General features: G+C 42.8%; 1 protein-coding gene across 1 annotated transcript in view; it reads left to right on the forward strand.

Annotated features, from left to right (window-relative positions):
* LOC133349569 (complement C3) overlaps positions 1–16491 on the forward strand; it is a 217451-nt gene that overhangs the window by 139479 nt on the left and 61481 nt on the right. Inside the window, exons 26-27 of the mRNA XM_061563138.1 lie at positions 9042–9117; positions 11644–11803. Of these exons, the coding sequence (XP_061419122.1) occupies positions 9042–9117; positions 11644–11803 (236 nt within the window). The remainder of the gene's footprint in view (positions 1–9041; positions 9118–11643; positions 11804–16491) is intronic.

Raw genomic sequence — 16491 nt, forward strand, 5'->3', positions numbered from 1 at the left:
TAACGAGGAGATGAGGAGGGAATATGAAGAAGAAATAGCGAGTAGAATCAGGGGGGGGGAAATGAAACACCTTAGCATGGACATCAAGGTATTAGCATTAAAATATTTTATGGAAAAGCAACAGAATCAACAATACACTGAGAAGTAAACCCCAAAAGAATGGCTACCTGAGAAAAACTTGGAATATGCACAGAAAATTTGAAAAATAAGGCTAAAGATAAAGGAATCGGATGAGATGCCGACTAAGTACAAAACGTTATGCAATGAGGTAAGGACATCATAAAGAAAGGATAATTTTTGGAGCGACATTGAATACTATGCCGGAGAATACAAGACTAGCAAGGTGTAAAAACTAGTCAAAAACCCCAAATATGAAGTGGAACCAATGCAACCCGTGATTAAAAAGCGAAGACAGCAAGATCTTGATGGACAAAGAAGGGACAAAAAAGAGATGGACTGAGTATAGCAGTGATTTGTATAGGGATATGGTCGACTGGATGAACTAGAAAAGATATCCCCACCACTAAGGGATGATGAAAATCATAATATATTGTACGAATTATTCGAAAAGGTAATAAAACATCTGAAGAAAAACTAAATTCCAGTGGTGGATGGTATAAGCGGAGAAATTATAAAAGCTGGAGGGAAGGAACTTACAAAATAAATACATGAATGATGCAAGCAAGTATGGAGAGAAGGGATAATACCACAGGAGTGGACAAAATCCAAACTTGTGACACTACCCAACAAAGAAGATCTCACCGATTGTAAAAATTACAGAACCATCACACTAATTAACCATATGGGGAAGGTACTATAGATAATACTAGTACATCAATTCAAAGTGCACACTGACTATTATTTAGCAGATGAGCAAGTAGGGTTTAGGAAAGATGGGAACACGGTACAGTACATTTTATTGTTAAAGCTTATAGCAGAGAAAGTGGAGAGAAAAAATAGACTGGTTTACAACTATAATAGAGTTTTTTTAGGTTAGATCGCATAAATATATAAAAGTCTATGAAACAGTTGTAAACCAGTTTAAAACGTAGGCTTTCATGACCAATATCATCCATAAGAGGTTTTTTGGGTTAGATTGCGTAAATATATAAATGTGTCGTTAAAACCCGCCACCGCCCAACACAGTCAACTAGTAAGGGTTGTCACGTTAACAGAACATGCCAATTCGTCACTAGTACAGTACACCGGTGTGTTGGAGAGCCAAGTCACAACATTTACAATCTAAGTACGACGTTTTGCCAGTAATTACAACTAGCTTCACCAGGCGACAGTCAGATTTGTGGAGAAGTCTAACTGTTTTATTCCTTATACATGTTAAACTGTTTCGCTCCTTATATATGTTACACCAAAAGAAGTAAAATAATACACGATAACCTTTCCAAATGAGCAGCTGTTTATTTTTTCCCGAAAGAAACCTGTTTTTGCATCTCGCGCAATCACGCCTCTTTGCCCGGACATTACAAAGAAAACATTCCAACACCTCTGCTCTTATTTAAGACAATACATAATTTACAACATTGATGTTTGTCCCCAAGGCATGTATTTCATACATATTCTTGCATTTATTCACGCTTGTTCTTCAATTTCAGTGACTTAGTTAAGTCTGGAATAGATTGGCGCTATCCGTTTTCCTTCTGTTTCTAGCAGCTTATTTGCTCACGATCATTTACTGGCAGGTGAGGCAAGTACTGGTGGTTCTGTATTATTTCTGTTCAGGAAAGATATCTAAAGTGATAACTTTAACATCAATGTATTGTTAATGTACATGTTAAGATTATTAGTTAAGGCCAGGGACTACAGGCAAAAATGATTAATTTGTTCAGTTTGTCAATTTTTATATTTTTTTATATTTTGCTTCGAAAAATTGTAAACTTTGATAACATGCAGACAATTAATGATTAAAATCATAAAACTAACTATTCATAAAATATAAATAGTTTTTACGATTTATACAAACTTCGCCAACTAAACGAAGCCTTAAATTACCGTTTTTAAGCATATTTAATTGCAATTTGTCTTCGCATTTTAAGAAATATCCTAGTTGAATTGCATATGATTGAAAAGCGTATTCTCTGGAGCAGGTGTCTAGCTTAGTCATATATGGCTATTTACTTTGCTGTCACGGCAATAAGAGGGAAAACACAAGTCTAACTCTCAGGTGAAAACCAGGTCCGTCGAGGCGACAGAGTCTGAATGAAACAGCACACGAGCTTGGAGCATATATATAAGCTGGACGCCTTGACAAAGGCATTTGCATATCAAGAGGAATTTAGCATATTTATGGGAAATGCAGGAATGTGATTAGTACTACATATGCATGTGCATTATGCAGGATTAACAGCATCAAAGGGAGCTGCAGTTGCTGCTGCTGCTGCAGTTGCTGCTGCTGCTGCAGTTGCTGCTGCTGCTGCAGTTGCTGCTGCTGCTGCAGTTGCTGCTGCTGCTGCAGTTGCTGCTGCTGCTGCAGTTGCTGCTGCTGCTGCTGCAGTTGCTGCTGCTGCTGCAGTTGCTGCTGCTGCAGTTGCTGCTGCTGCAGTTGCTGCTGCTGCTGCAGTTGCTGCTGCTGCTGCAGTTGCTGCCTTATCCATTTTAATATAACACTATGTATTATTCTACCCACCCTAATGTGTATCACACTGCTATATATTTACTATACAATTACGACACCATACATTATTCTGCACACTGCACCAAGCATACAAATGCCACACTATCTGCCACTATACACTGTACCATTGACCGTCGTGTCAATGGGTGAGTAGTGAAAGGAAACTTGCAGCGGTGTAAAGAATCCATTCCCTGCGGAGAATACAATGCCAGTGAGTGGAACGCGGTCTGAAAGTCACCGTAAACGTGAACACAATCAGTTAAGATCCGAAATGGTTTATTACGTCCTTCTAATGATTGCTAAGCCAGAATTCATCTTCTCAGTTGAAATTGTCTCTGTGTTTGTATATGTGGATCGCCTCATGAACGAATCTCTCATGATAGCCAGATGGCTTGCAGAGAACCTCTGTCTTGGAGAAGTCAATGTCATGTGAGCCCACTGAATTGTAACAGTGATCTGTCACGGCTGAGGTGTTTGTCCTACCGTGTTTAAGGTCTGCTTTATGTTCACGGATGCAGTCCGAGACATGTCGTTTGGTTTCTCCAATGTAACTGCTACCACAGAGGAAACTTAGTTGTAGACGCCAGGGTACTGTATGTCTGGAACCACATCTCTTACAGATGGGACGAGATCACGGATTTTATGTACTGTGTTGAATCGGACCTGGATCTTGTGTTTAATCAGGATTTTGGAGATCTTTTTTGTGACCCCAGCAATGTAGGGTAAGGTGATGGTCTTGAAAGGCTCCTCAACAGGATCCTTCTTGATGGTTGGAGTGATGGCCTTGCGGATTGTGTAGTCGGAGTAACCATTAGCCTTAAGAGCTTGGTGTACGTGTTTGAGTTCACTGGCAATGTGTTCCTGGTCGGAAATGCATTGGGCTCTATGGTATAGAGTCTTGATGAGGGAATTCTACTGGGATGGATGGTGGTGGGAATCTGGTTTTAGGTAAGCATCCGTATGGGTGGCTTTCCTGTAGACAGAGTGGCTCATTGAACCATCAGGTCTTCTTTTAATTAGGAAATCCAAAAAGGGTAGCTTGCCATTTTTTTCGACTTCCATGGTGAATCTGATGGCTGGGTGTATGGAATTGATGTGGTCGAGAAATTGGTCTAGAGCAGGCCGGCCATGTGGCCAGATGACAAAAGTGTAATCTACGTACCTCTTCCATAAGGTCGAGCGTAGAGTGGCAGTCTGGATGGCGTCAGTCTCAAATTTCTCCATGAAGATGTTGGCTACAACCGGAGATAGGGGGGAGCCCATTGGGGTGCCCTCAGTTTGCTTGTAGAAAGTTCCATTCCAGGTGAAGTATGTATTGGTTAAGCAGTGTCTCACCAGAGGGGGTACCCCAGCATTCAGTCCTTGATGAACCAAGTCTTCAATGATTGCGATGGTGTCAGGTACAGGAACTTTGGTGAATAAGGAAACCACATCAAAACTGACAAGCAGGTCGTCTGGGGACAGGGCAATCCCCTTGATTGTCGATACTAGGTCAGTAGAGTTTAGTACCGTAGAGGTGGTTTTTCTAGTGAAAGGCCGTAGAATTTCAGACAAAAAACGAGCCAGTTTATAGGTGGGGGGGTTGATAGTAGAGACAATGGGACGAAGAGGTTATCTTCTTTATGTATCTTTGGCAAGCCATATAATCTTGGTGGCCTGGCTGCAGAAGGTTTCAATGAGAACTGTTTGGTCTGATCAATTAATGCGGTTGAATCCGAAATTATTTGCTTGGTTTTAGAGACGAGGCTGTTGGTGGGGTCTCTTTTATTTTTAAATCCTTTATATTAAGTTCGCTTGCTTGCGTGCTTGCTTGCTTAGGACCGTGCAAATCTTTCGGTCGTTTTTTAACCCACTTCCCGTGATCCAATCGAGCTGACATTTTCCACACAGACTCGTTGTGCTAGACAATTATTGTTCGTGAAAAAAAATTCCCAAAATTTTACACTTTTTAGGCAAAAAAAAATATTTAACATATATTCAAATAGAACGCATTCATGGCTTTGGCTGAACGTCAGAGTGTAAGAGCCCAGAGCGTAACCCCTCCACAGGCCGTGGTGGAGTAGCGCAGTTGGTAGCGCCCTCGCTTCCCATGCCAAAGGTCGCGGGATCGATCCCCGCGTCCTCCACAGGCGAATATATTTTTAAATCCTTTACATTAAGTTCGCGTGCTTGCTTGCTTGCGTGCTTGCTTGCTTACGACCGTGCAAATCTTTCGGTCGTTTTTTAACCCACTTCCCGTGATCCAATCGAGCTGACATTTTCCACACAGACTCGTTGTGCGAGACAACTAATGTTCGTGAAAAAAAATGTTACACTGTTTAGGGAAAACAATCATCTGACCCATAGGTGGCAGCCATCTCAAGCCAGAGGATGAGAGGACTCTAGCCGCCACGCATATAAAGGATTTATAGTGAAAAACTTTGTTTTTACGGGTTATACTTATTGTATAGCTGCCATCATTGAGTAATTCTTGGATTTTGTTGTTGTATTCTGTTTTGTTCATGATGACAGTGGCATTGCCTTTGTCGGCTGAGAGGATGACAATGTCATCCCTCTTTTTTAATTGAGCTAATTCAAAACGCTCATCTTTGCTGATCCACATATACAAACACAAAGACAATTTCAACCGAGAAGATGGATTCTGGCTTAGCAATCATTGGAAGGACGTAATAAACCATTTCGGATCTTAACTGATTGTGTTCACGTTTACGGTGACTTTCAGACCGCGTTCCACTCACTGGCATTGTATTCTCTGCAGGGAATGGATTCTTTACTCCGCTGCAAGTTTCCCCCACCACTCACCCATTGACACGACGGTCAATGGTACAGTGTATAGTGGCAGATAGTGTGGCATTTGTATGCTTGGTGCAGTGTGCAGAGTAATGTATGGTGTCGTAATTGTATAGTAAATATATAGCAGTGTGATACACATTAGGGTGGGTAGAATAATACATAGTGTTATATTAAAATGGATAAGGCAGCAACTGCAGCAGCAGCAGCAACTGCAGCAGCAGCAGCAACTGCAGCAGCAGCAGCAACTGCAGCAGCAACTGCAGCAACAGCAGAAACTGCAGCAGCAACTGCAGCAGCAACTGCAGCAGCAGCAGCAACTGCAGCAGCAGCAGCAACTGCAGCAGCAGCAGCAACTGCAGCTCCCTTTGATGCTGTTAATCCTGCATAATGCACATGCATATGTAGTACTAATCACATTCCTGCATTTCCCATAAATATGCTAAATTCCTCTTGATATGCAAATTCCTTTCTCAAGGCGCCCAGCTTATATATATATATGCTCCAAGCTTGTGTGCTATTTCATTCAGACTCTGTCGCCTCGACGGACCTGGTTTTCACCTGAGGACGGCTGCTTGCGTTGTGGCCGAAACGTCGTGAGAATTATTTTATTGTGTTTTATTTTCATTATTTTATTACTTCCCTTCTACGTGACTTTACCGAAAGAACCAAGAAGATGAATCCCTGCAGTCACGAAAGCTTTAAATCGAAACAAGGCATCATGTTTGCAATTACCACAACACAAGCAGTCAAAATGCAAACAAAAAGAAACAACTCTGATAATGATAAGCACTATCCTTGAAGTTGATTAACCTACTACTATATTTTGCTACTGGTAAAGGAGGTCTCATAGTGTAAATGCTTACCCCAAGCTCTCACTACTCTGATAGTGCGCAAGATGAGTCTGAAGACATTCTCCAATATCAGCACAAAAAACAGCACGTGGAAAGAAAGCACAGGATGTGGTTCTGAAGGCAGATATAAACCTGTTTAGCCACATGATCCTAGTGGCTGAAAGCAGGAAGGTGAATATCGAGGATGTCCTTGCCCACCCACTGGGCCCATTGCCACGGGCACTGGCAAATGCTGATGGGTCCCAACGAAAAACAAACAAGGCTGCACTTGCCAGAGAGCTTGAAAAGAACGTCTCCTGCATAAGACATCCCAACCCCATCTACTTCCATCATTGATGGGATGAGCCTGGTCCAAAAAATGAATGTCAACAACGAAACCTTTGCACAGGTGGCAGAGTCAACCTTGACCCAGATCCTCCACGAGGGGGCACAGAGTGAGAGTATTGATGTTGTTTTTGATGTCTACCGACAGACTTCGATCAAAGATGGTGAACGACCTGGGTCAAACACCACTCTCCAGTAAAATAACCTTGCAGGGGGACACCACATCCAGCAGTGGAGAAAATTCCTGTGCCGTCCATCCAACAAGACAAGTCTCGGCGAGTTTGTGGTGGAAGAGTGGAAAATCCCACGATACAGAGAGATGCCGCATGGCAAGGTGTCTTGGCTTCCAGAATAACATCACCTGTCCCATCTACCAGAAGTGTGGGACACATAACCGCACATAGTTTGTCGATATCAGCAAACTGGCAATGTCACTTAGAGACAGCATCTGTGACACCCTAATTGGCTTACATGCCTTCACAGGCTGTGACACTGTCAGTGCATTTGCCGGTCGAGGGAAGCTGAATGCCTTGAAGATGGTGAGAAAGGACACTTCCTGCCAAGAGACGTTTAGTCGACTGCAGCAGTCATGGAATGTGAGTGATGAGCTGTTCCAGAAATTGAGCAGTTCACCTGTCGCATGTATGTTGTTAATAGCAGCACTGGTGAGGTGAACGAACTGTGCTACCAGCTCTTCTGCACAAAAAGGGGAGAAGTCGAGTTCAGCCAGCTGCCACCATGTAGAGACTGTCTCTTCGTGCATGTTCAACGAGCAAACTATAAGGCAGCAATATGGCATTGCTGTCTGCAGGCTAACCCTGTGGTGCCAAGCCCTAATGAGTATGGATGGACAGACGATGATGGCAAGCTGGCCATTTACTGGATGCACTCCCCATCCGCACCAGATGTGGTCTTGGAACTGCTAGCATGCAAGTATGTACGTTCATGCAAAATTCCAAGCTGCACGTGCCTGTCTAATGGACTGACATGCCCAGACATGTGCAGATTACAGACCTGCAGTAACCAAAAACTGCAGGATAATCCAGGACCTGAATTTGAATTCGGGGAGTCAGATGACGAGATGGACGAGTAGTTTGAGTGACACAGAGTGGTGATTCTGATGGTCTTACTGTGGTAGTAGCAGTATACATTGATGCACAGTGTGGTGATTTTGGACTTGGTTACCCTTGTTAACACCATTTAAGTACACACAGAGCTTGATAACAATAATGTAACCTTCTTTACATATACCCATCACTAACTATATATATAGGATTACACGTGTAGTGACATAGGGGATGTCACTGTATGGTGCCGGCCCAGAAGGGCCATGCCGTTTGATGTTCCTACATCGTGGACAGCACCGTGTGGGTGGCTGTGTGTAATACCAGCCCTAGCGGGGCTTGGTGAATACTGGAATAGTGCGGGCACCACGCACAGCGTGTGGTGGGGGCTCCCACGAGGGGGGAGTGGGTGAGCATCAGCCCAGGGGCAGGGTTACCCTGGCCATGGCACTCTGGTTGACACCGTAGACACGTGATCCGGAGTGTCCTCACAAGGGGCCCCAGGTGGGGGGGGCTAGTGGGTGATCACGTGTCCAGGGAGAGCTCTTGAGAAGGATCGAGAGGGAATGAGAATGCTCGTGAAGGCGGGCGGGGCCAAGGGCAGAGCGGCCCCGACCGGGATCGGGAGGGAGGGGGGGCGGGGCTCAAAGACGGCACGTTCCATTCATTGGCTACCACATTCTGATTAGCCCCCCCTCTCCTCCCCCTCAACTTGCTTTTTAAGGGATTACATCTTGAATCATTGCCTCACTTGATGCAGCTAATCCGGCTGTGACGGTCCCACCTGATGACGGAGACTTGTGTTGCCTCCGAAACGTCGTGATTTTTGTTTTATTTTATTTATTTGTATTAATTTTGATGTTTTACCTACGTGACTTTACCGAAAAAACCTAAGAATATAAAAGTCATGGTAACCACAACTAAGCTGCAACTCCACAAAGGTTATCATATCAGAATATGTCTCACACACATGGAGGATTACAAAAATCATTACTAGACTTTGCCACCTCAGGTGGTACCGATAAGTTATTTTTTTGGTCTGGGCCTGTGGACTAAAGACAGAGGAAAGTGGAAACAAATTACAAAATGTGCAGTAGGCACCTACGGGCTATCTGCCCACAGATCGTGATCATGATGATAGGGCTTTACATTTGGTAAATGTGATTATCAAACATATCACTAAAATACTGCTTTTTGGGTTCTCTGGCAAGGGAGGATTGCAAGAGGATGCCTCCACATGCCCCCCATTTTCCGTGCGCGTCACCACAGGTTTACCCAAGCCATCTATTCCGGCTAAAGGGTAGGCTTTTGCTTCAATTTCTCTACATTGCATATGTCCTAATTATTATCTGTGTGTTTTGTTTATGTTTTACTTTAAAGGTTATAGTCGGGAGCTTTCCTACAGGAAGGCTGACCATTCATATGCAGCTTTTATTAAACGTCCAAGTAGCACCTGGTAAGCTGCTTCTACACCACCAAGCTACCATGCTACCATGCCACCATGCTACCATGCTAAAAAGCGGCATATACAATGCAGATCAACCAGTTAGTTAAATAACCAATGGCACACATTGCCATTGGTTATTATCTCCTTAGCATGCCTACTCTCTGCTCTTCCTGTTTCTGTCTAATTTAATTGAGATAAGTTAATGTAACATAAATGTTAGTTAAGAAAGTTGACTTGAAATTTTTATTTTAAATCGGTTAAATGTTGACATCAAATATGATTATAATACTTGATCTGGGCCAATAGTGAATCTGTTACCGTTAAAATAATTACTGGGTTTTTTAATAAGGAAGAAATAAAGGTTATAGTTCGCATTGTGATGAAGTGCAGCATATGGTCGCACCAGCTAATGATAGATTCCCCAATTTGTATCTGCTACATTTGCTGCTGCTCTGTATGTCTATCGATTTAACTCACGTATCAGTCACATAAAATGCTTGCCGTCGATGATGCCTAATCACTTATTCCACATCTGCCACGCTTTTGCTGATTCTCTGTTGCTGTTAATTGCATAAACTGTAAGAATTCTATGATTTTTTTGGAAAATCAGAAGGGGAGAGACAATATACAGTAGCCAAAATTGAAACAAAGGAACAATGGCATTCGATATCAACAAATTGCAAGTTTGAGTAACGACACGAACAACGTAATTGATAAAAAGCCTGTGGCCCATAAGGACTCGCAGCAGAGATGACTAACGGAAGTGGAGAGTAAGGAGTTGTCAGGGTTTGGAACCTGTTGAGCAGCGTTCAGAAATAAGATCCGTGAAGGCTGGGAGAGAAGCGTATTCATGCTGACCTACAAGCAGGAGGGTGATGCAGTGACCTAGAAGAAACTACTATGGAGGAAGTAATCTGTTAGGACATCTATTGAAATATGTTTTTTTTTTATGACACTAGAGGAAATGTTAAGGAATATGGTGGGAATAGAATGGCCCTTTGGTTTAAGGCCAGAAAAGGGTAACATATATGCTACACTTATTATTAGACGATTGTAGTAGACATTTTGAGAAGGGAACTGAAACCTTACGAACCTAAATGAATGGTAAATCAATCAAACAATAACTGAAGATTCATAACACATTGTTCATTTAACCCAAGTAATGATCTGACCAAATGTGTGTCATTAAGACCCCTCCGCCACCTGACACAGCCAAACAAATATTCTTGTTACATGTACAAGTCACGTATTATTGTTTAGTCAATTGACAAGCTGAATAAAAATTATTGTCCTGATGATTCATGCAGTTTAAAATCAAATGTCATGTCTAAATTTGGTTGTGAGAATTTTTCTTTGTCTGACTCAGTGAGGTTAATCAATTATACTTGGCACGTTAAACACTTGTACATGTGCCAATTTAGTTTATTTTGGTGTTGGATGTTGAAAGATTCTTAACGACTCAAATTTGGTCAAATTATTACGTATTCAAACCAATAAATAGACTACGAATCAAAACATTTGCTGGAAAATACATAGGTGTTAAATGGCTTCATAGTTCCTTCCATTTTAGCAGATTGCTCAATCAATGTAATGAATCTGTTAATCGAGATATCCTGTGGCTTATTGTTAAGTACTATTAATATTTTATGATAACTCCCGTAACACTTTACATTATGCACAAGTACATATCCTAAATATAAAAAATGGTATCATTAACAACAGCTTATGCAGCATTATGAGTAAATGCTTTCTCAAAATTCTTAAAGAGAACCCGTACATGAACCATCCCCGCTCACTAACGTTGGAGGCAGTGATAATGCCCAATGGTATCGTTCTTTGGTTCTTTCGGTAAAGTCACGTATAAAGATAAAATAATAAATTAAATAATAGCATACGACGTTTCGATTGCAACACAAGCAATCATCATCAGGTATAAATGAAATAGCAACAAAAAATCTAACCAGAAAACTATAGACAGACATATAAGCAGACAGATATCACCAAGATACATAGAGAGAGTAACACAGGTACAGAGAGGGAGATCGTCTGTGTGGGGTGGCCTTAAATAGACAGAGGGGGGCGGAGGCAGAGAGAGGGAGGGGTTAGAGAAAAAATGTACATGTCAATGAGTACGAAGAACGCGTAGTAAAGTACGCAGGCTTGAACATTAGGAGAGAGGGAGGAAGAACACACTAAATTAAATAACCTAGCAAAATATCGAAATATTATGTAATACAACACAGAGAGTCGGTCAACACACAATTAACGCATAGCCTGGTCGATTACGTATTTCAAAGATTGCTAAGTTAGAATTTAAGTGTGAAAATTCCAAAGTTCTGCTCTGTCTGCGTGTCTCCGTTCCTCTTGTTTTTATGTTTTGTCTTTGGATTACACATAGAAACATCGTCCTCTACTGTGAAACTACTGCAAACTGTGTCTGTGATAGCCTTGCACTATGAGAATGTCGAGCATACTAAAATTACTAAATCATAGTTATTACCATTGTCATAATTCTGCTGTTTTTAAATTATTCAGGTTGACAGCGTTTGTGGTGAAGGTGTACTCGCTGGCCAAGCGTGTCATCATCGTGGATAACCAGGAGCTGTGCGGGCCAGTGGAATGGATCATTAAAAACCGACAGAACAGCGATGGCTCCTACCGAGAAGATGGTCCTGTCATCCATCGTGAGATGCAGGTGTATACTGTGTTATAAATCAATGTAACAATTGTGTGTATAAACAAAAGCTTTTGTAACCCAGTTTCATGGATTTAATCAACGTTGTGGAGGTAAAAAAAACATTGTGCAGTTTCTATACTTCCATCCTAACTGGCCACTGGTCTAAATTTATTCATTACCTTCTTGGTTCTTTCGGTAAAGGGCTTAAGAGACTCCGTCATCTTGCCTTTGTCCACCTTAATTCGTTCAAGTGGTAAGCTTGGTTTCTTTCTGCCAGATCACCATTCGGTTCATTACAGCAACAGCCACTGCCTGCGAGGTAATGTCCAGCATGTCCCTTCCCATCCCGAGGTGCAGAGAGAAGAGTGAGGCTTATGGTTAGAGGGTGAGGAAGTGTAATGATGGCTCAAAAGCTTTATTTGCAATGTGTGCCATTGCCAGAAGAGAATTGCTGAATGTAATGAATAAATTTCGATTTAAAGCTTTCGTGACTGCAGGGATTCATCTTCTTGGTTCTTTCGGTAAAGTCACGTAGAAGGGAAGTAATAAAATAATAAAAATAAAACATAATGAAACAATTCTCACGACGTTTAGGCCACAACGCAAGCAGCCGCCTCGACAGACCTGGTTTTCACCTGAGGACGGCTGCTTGCGTTGTGGCCGAAACGTCGTGAGAATTGATTTATTATGTTTTATTTTTATTATTGTAATACTTCCCTTCTACGTGACTTTACCGAAAGAACTGGCAAGGGCTTAAGTCTCTTAAGCCCTTTCATCCCAATTGGGCCTCCAGATGTCATTCCCTGTTGTTATAGCGGGAAGGCCACCTCCAAATTGTCCTTCAGGTCCCGCTTCATCAGAAGCAAAGGAAAGGAAATGCCGAAATCCAATATAATTTATATTGATAGTGCCTTCACTCAAGGCGCTTGAGAGTTATAAAACCACCATTGGTACCTCATTTGCCAATAAAAAATATGATAATAGTTTTTTACCCTTTTATCTGGCAAAAAAACTGACACCTTTTTTTAAGGACCCAAAGCCGATCCCTATGGAATACCGACCTTGATAGGGGAGGGAGGGGATACAGAGTGATTGTAGGAGACTGAGGATGTGTGAGAAGAAAGATAATACTTGAGCAAAGAGAGGTGGGTGACAGAGTTTCCGAAGTTAGAGACATTTTGAAAGAAAAGTGGGGTGATCAACAGTGTCTTAAACAATGGAAGAAAGACTGGCATGAAAGGAGTTTACAAGATGGTTTTGGACATCGAGACAGGCTGTTTTGGTGGAATGAAGAGAGCAATTGGGGATAGAGGGAATGTAAAGAAATGTGGAGTGAGAGCCGGTTATGATCAATGCATTCCAGAATTTGTAAAAGGAAGGCATAAGATAAATGGGATGAACTGTTAGGAATGTTGGGGTCAAAGTACGTTTTTTTTACGATAAAGACAATTATGGCAGATGTGAAGGTGGAGGGGAAGATACCTTTTGAGAGTCGAGTTAAAAATGGATGCAAGGTGAGAAAGGATAAGAGGAAAGAGACAAGGAAGAAGGGAGGCAGGAATAGCCACAGCATCAATCTAACGCAGCCGCTTTGGTAGACAAGTGTTAGCAGCACTGACGGTGCCAATGAAAAAGGCTGGTCTCTCACGTATCCTATGTGTATAGGGAGCTGTATGGCCACATTTAAGCAGGCATGGGCACGCATAATGGACGAATGGGTTCAGGGTCGTGGTGCAAGAATAAAAGCAGGGCTTTCAGGAGTTATTGTATTTTAGTGGATTCCAAACTTCGTGTCTGCAAGAAGATACAGAGTTTACTCAGGTGCTCTCCCATGAAGTGTCCTGACTTCTAAACGTCCAAGTCATTGAATACGTGGTTACCAACCAACAATCAGTGGTGTTACTCCAGATGTGTTTATGTTGAGAAAAAGCTTCGGGGAGCATAAGAGAAATCCTGGATTTAAGAAAGCTAAATGTCTACAACAACTTTGGTTGAATGGAAAAGTGTACAAGACGGTTGTGAGACCAGTGTTGTTGTATGGGGCCGAGTGCTGGGGCACAAGAAAAACGGAGGACCAAGCTATGGCTGTCAGAGATGAAAATGTTGCGGTGGATGTTGGGTTTAACAAGGAAGGACAGAGTGAGTAATGGGGAAGTAAGAGGAAGACTCAAGGTGATAGAAATCACAGAGAAGATGAGAGAGAAAAGGGTGGTGTGGTTCGGTCATGTGGAGAGACAACAGGAAAATGATGGTCAGAAGATGCAAGTGATGCAAGTGGAAGGAAATAGATCAAGAGGAAGGCAGAAAAAGAGGTGGGGCCGATGTGCTGAGATCACTCATGGTGGCCCCGAGGAGCGGAAAGAGAGATGGTGCAGGACAGGGCAGCATGGAGAAGGTTGGCAAGGACAGCGGACCCCTCATGAGTGGGACAAACATGTGGATGAAGACATATCTTCCACAAGGTACACTTCAAGTTGGACTCATTGTGTTCCATCCGAAGCTCTCTGCAATGGGTGCAATGGATGACATCAGTGGACCTGCATTACCTGCAGTTTTACACCATTGGGCAACACGATGCATACCGGGCACTGCCATTCAGCCTGACTTTGGCTCCAAGGGTGTTCACCATGATTCTTGTGGCCTTGGTGCTGGTAAGGGAGAGGGGTATTCATATTCACCCCTTATTTATACGACCTCATCAAAGCATCATGGTGTTCCAATCTTCAGCAGGAAATGTATGCAGTCCTTCAGCAGCTTTTGGACCAGGGTTGGGTGGTGAACCTGCCAAGTGTGTTTTTCAACAAACTCAGTGACTCTACCACCTCTGTGCTGACATCTAGACGGACTAGGGTCATATGTGCCTTCTGGACAAAATGTGCTTACCAGCCAGCAGGCTCGAGAGCTACAAGCCAGTCTCTCTGGGGCACATGGCTTCTACGACCGACATGGTATCCTGGGTGAGACTGCACATGAGGCCACATATGCGGGCTCTCCTGCATCAACGGAACCCAATTCATGGCAGTTTCGATTAGTGGGTTGATTTGACCCAACAAGCAGCTGATATCCTCCCCTGTGGGACTAATTGAGGGAATCTGTAGAATGGGTTTCCGTTAAGTGATCTTCCACCAAAACCTTGTTATCTTGAGTGTGTGGGGTTGGGGAGCACACTTGCAGGTCCGATTAGCACAATTGGCTACGTACGGTGTGAAGTTCAAAATGCATACCTTGAGGGCATTCCCGTGTTCAGGGCAGGTGGACAAAGTGCATGGAGAGAAGCATCAATCTCCTGGAGCTCATGGCAGTTGAACTAGCACTTCATCACTTTCAGACCAGGGTCCACTAGAAGCAGAATCTCAATCTATGTGACAACATAACAACATTGGTGATGATGAATCACTAAATTTCGCTCTCTCGTGACAGAGGCTTAGGACCTCCTGTGCTGGACAGAGTCGTAATGCCTCATATTAATGGCTTCTCATCTGGCAGGGGCAGACAACGTGGTTGTGGATGCATTAAGTCGAGGGTGGCTCAATCTCTAGGAATGGGCTCTATGCCCTGAGGTCTCCGAGCAGGTCCAATGTTGGTTCGGATCGTTTACCATGAGCCTCTTCATATTGGAGGCCAATCAACAGTTACCCTGGTTTTGCACCTGTTTTTTCTGTCTAAAGACCGTGACCATTATCCATCTCCAAGACTGAGGCATGTCTCTACGCATTCCCTCCTTGGTCCACCCTGCCAAGGGTGTTGGCCAAGGTAAGGAGTGAATGGGGATCAGCGCTGCTGATTGCACCGAATTTGGGGCTGGCAAAACTTGCAACAGCTGTTCATCCTATATGGTAACATGATCAGGGGAAACGTGGCTTCAAAGATCCAAATTTAAGTATGGCTAAAGAAGTGCATTAGGTACTGCTACACACTGGCCAAGAAGGTCCATTCCAACAGAGTGGTGGCCACATCATGGCCAGGGCATCCATGGAATGTATTTGTAAGGAATGCATAACAGACTAGAGATATTTCCTTCTAAGAAGTGGCCTGCCCCTCCTCCCATTACCTGCTTTGGTGATATTGCTGAATATTATGAATAACACTGTACTGATGACCTGTGACATAACAGTAGAGAAAATAAGATGTTGTACCTTGGTAAAAACTTGCTTCTCTTGTCCATGACAATTGCGACCGGCTTCTCATCCGTCCTCACCATTGGCTACTCCCTATGATCAGTGGAAGATTATAGGGGATCATCTTTTCAATTAAGATATGAGTGACATCTCTCCTTATCTTCTTTTCAGTGGTCTTAGATTTTTATGTTGAAGAGTCTCCACTGTTTATGTTCTGTTCAGTCTCAGACATCTCCTCACCTATTCTCCAAAAGTCTACGCATGTATTCGTGGAAAGATGGTGTCACATTATTTGTGTCTCCCTCTACCATGAGTAGCTTTGCTAATGAGTATTGAGGCTTATTGTTAGAAGGCGAGGAACAGTGACCACCCTAAAAGTCGTATCTGCAGCATTTACAGGTGGCCCAAAAGGAATTTCTAAATATTATAAATAACACTGGACCAGTAACCAGCGGAATGGACTAGAGAAACAAATTTTTGCCAAGGTACAAATCCTTGTTTCTGGAATAATTGAGCTTCAGAGGAAACCCACAAACTACAATTCTTCATTGGCTCTCCTTGAGTATCCATATCCTTATATCATGCAGA

The sequence above is a fragment of the Lethenteron reissneri genome, chromosome 30, assembly GCF_015708825.2.
Source record: "Lethenteron reissneri isolate LAM-NWPU_2019-01 chromosome 30, ASM1570882v1, whole genome shotgun sequence".
Classification (NCBI taxonomy): domain Eukaryota; kingdom Metazoa; phylum Chordata; class Hyperoartia; order Petromyzontiformes; family Petromyzontidae; genus Lethenteron; species Lethenteron reissneri.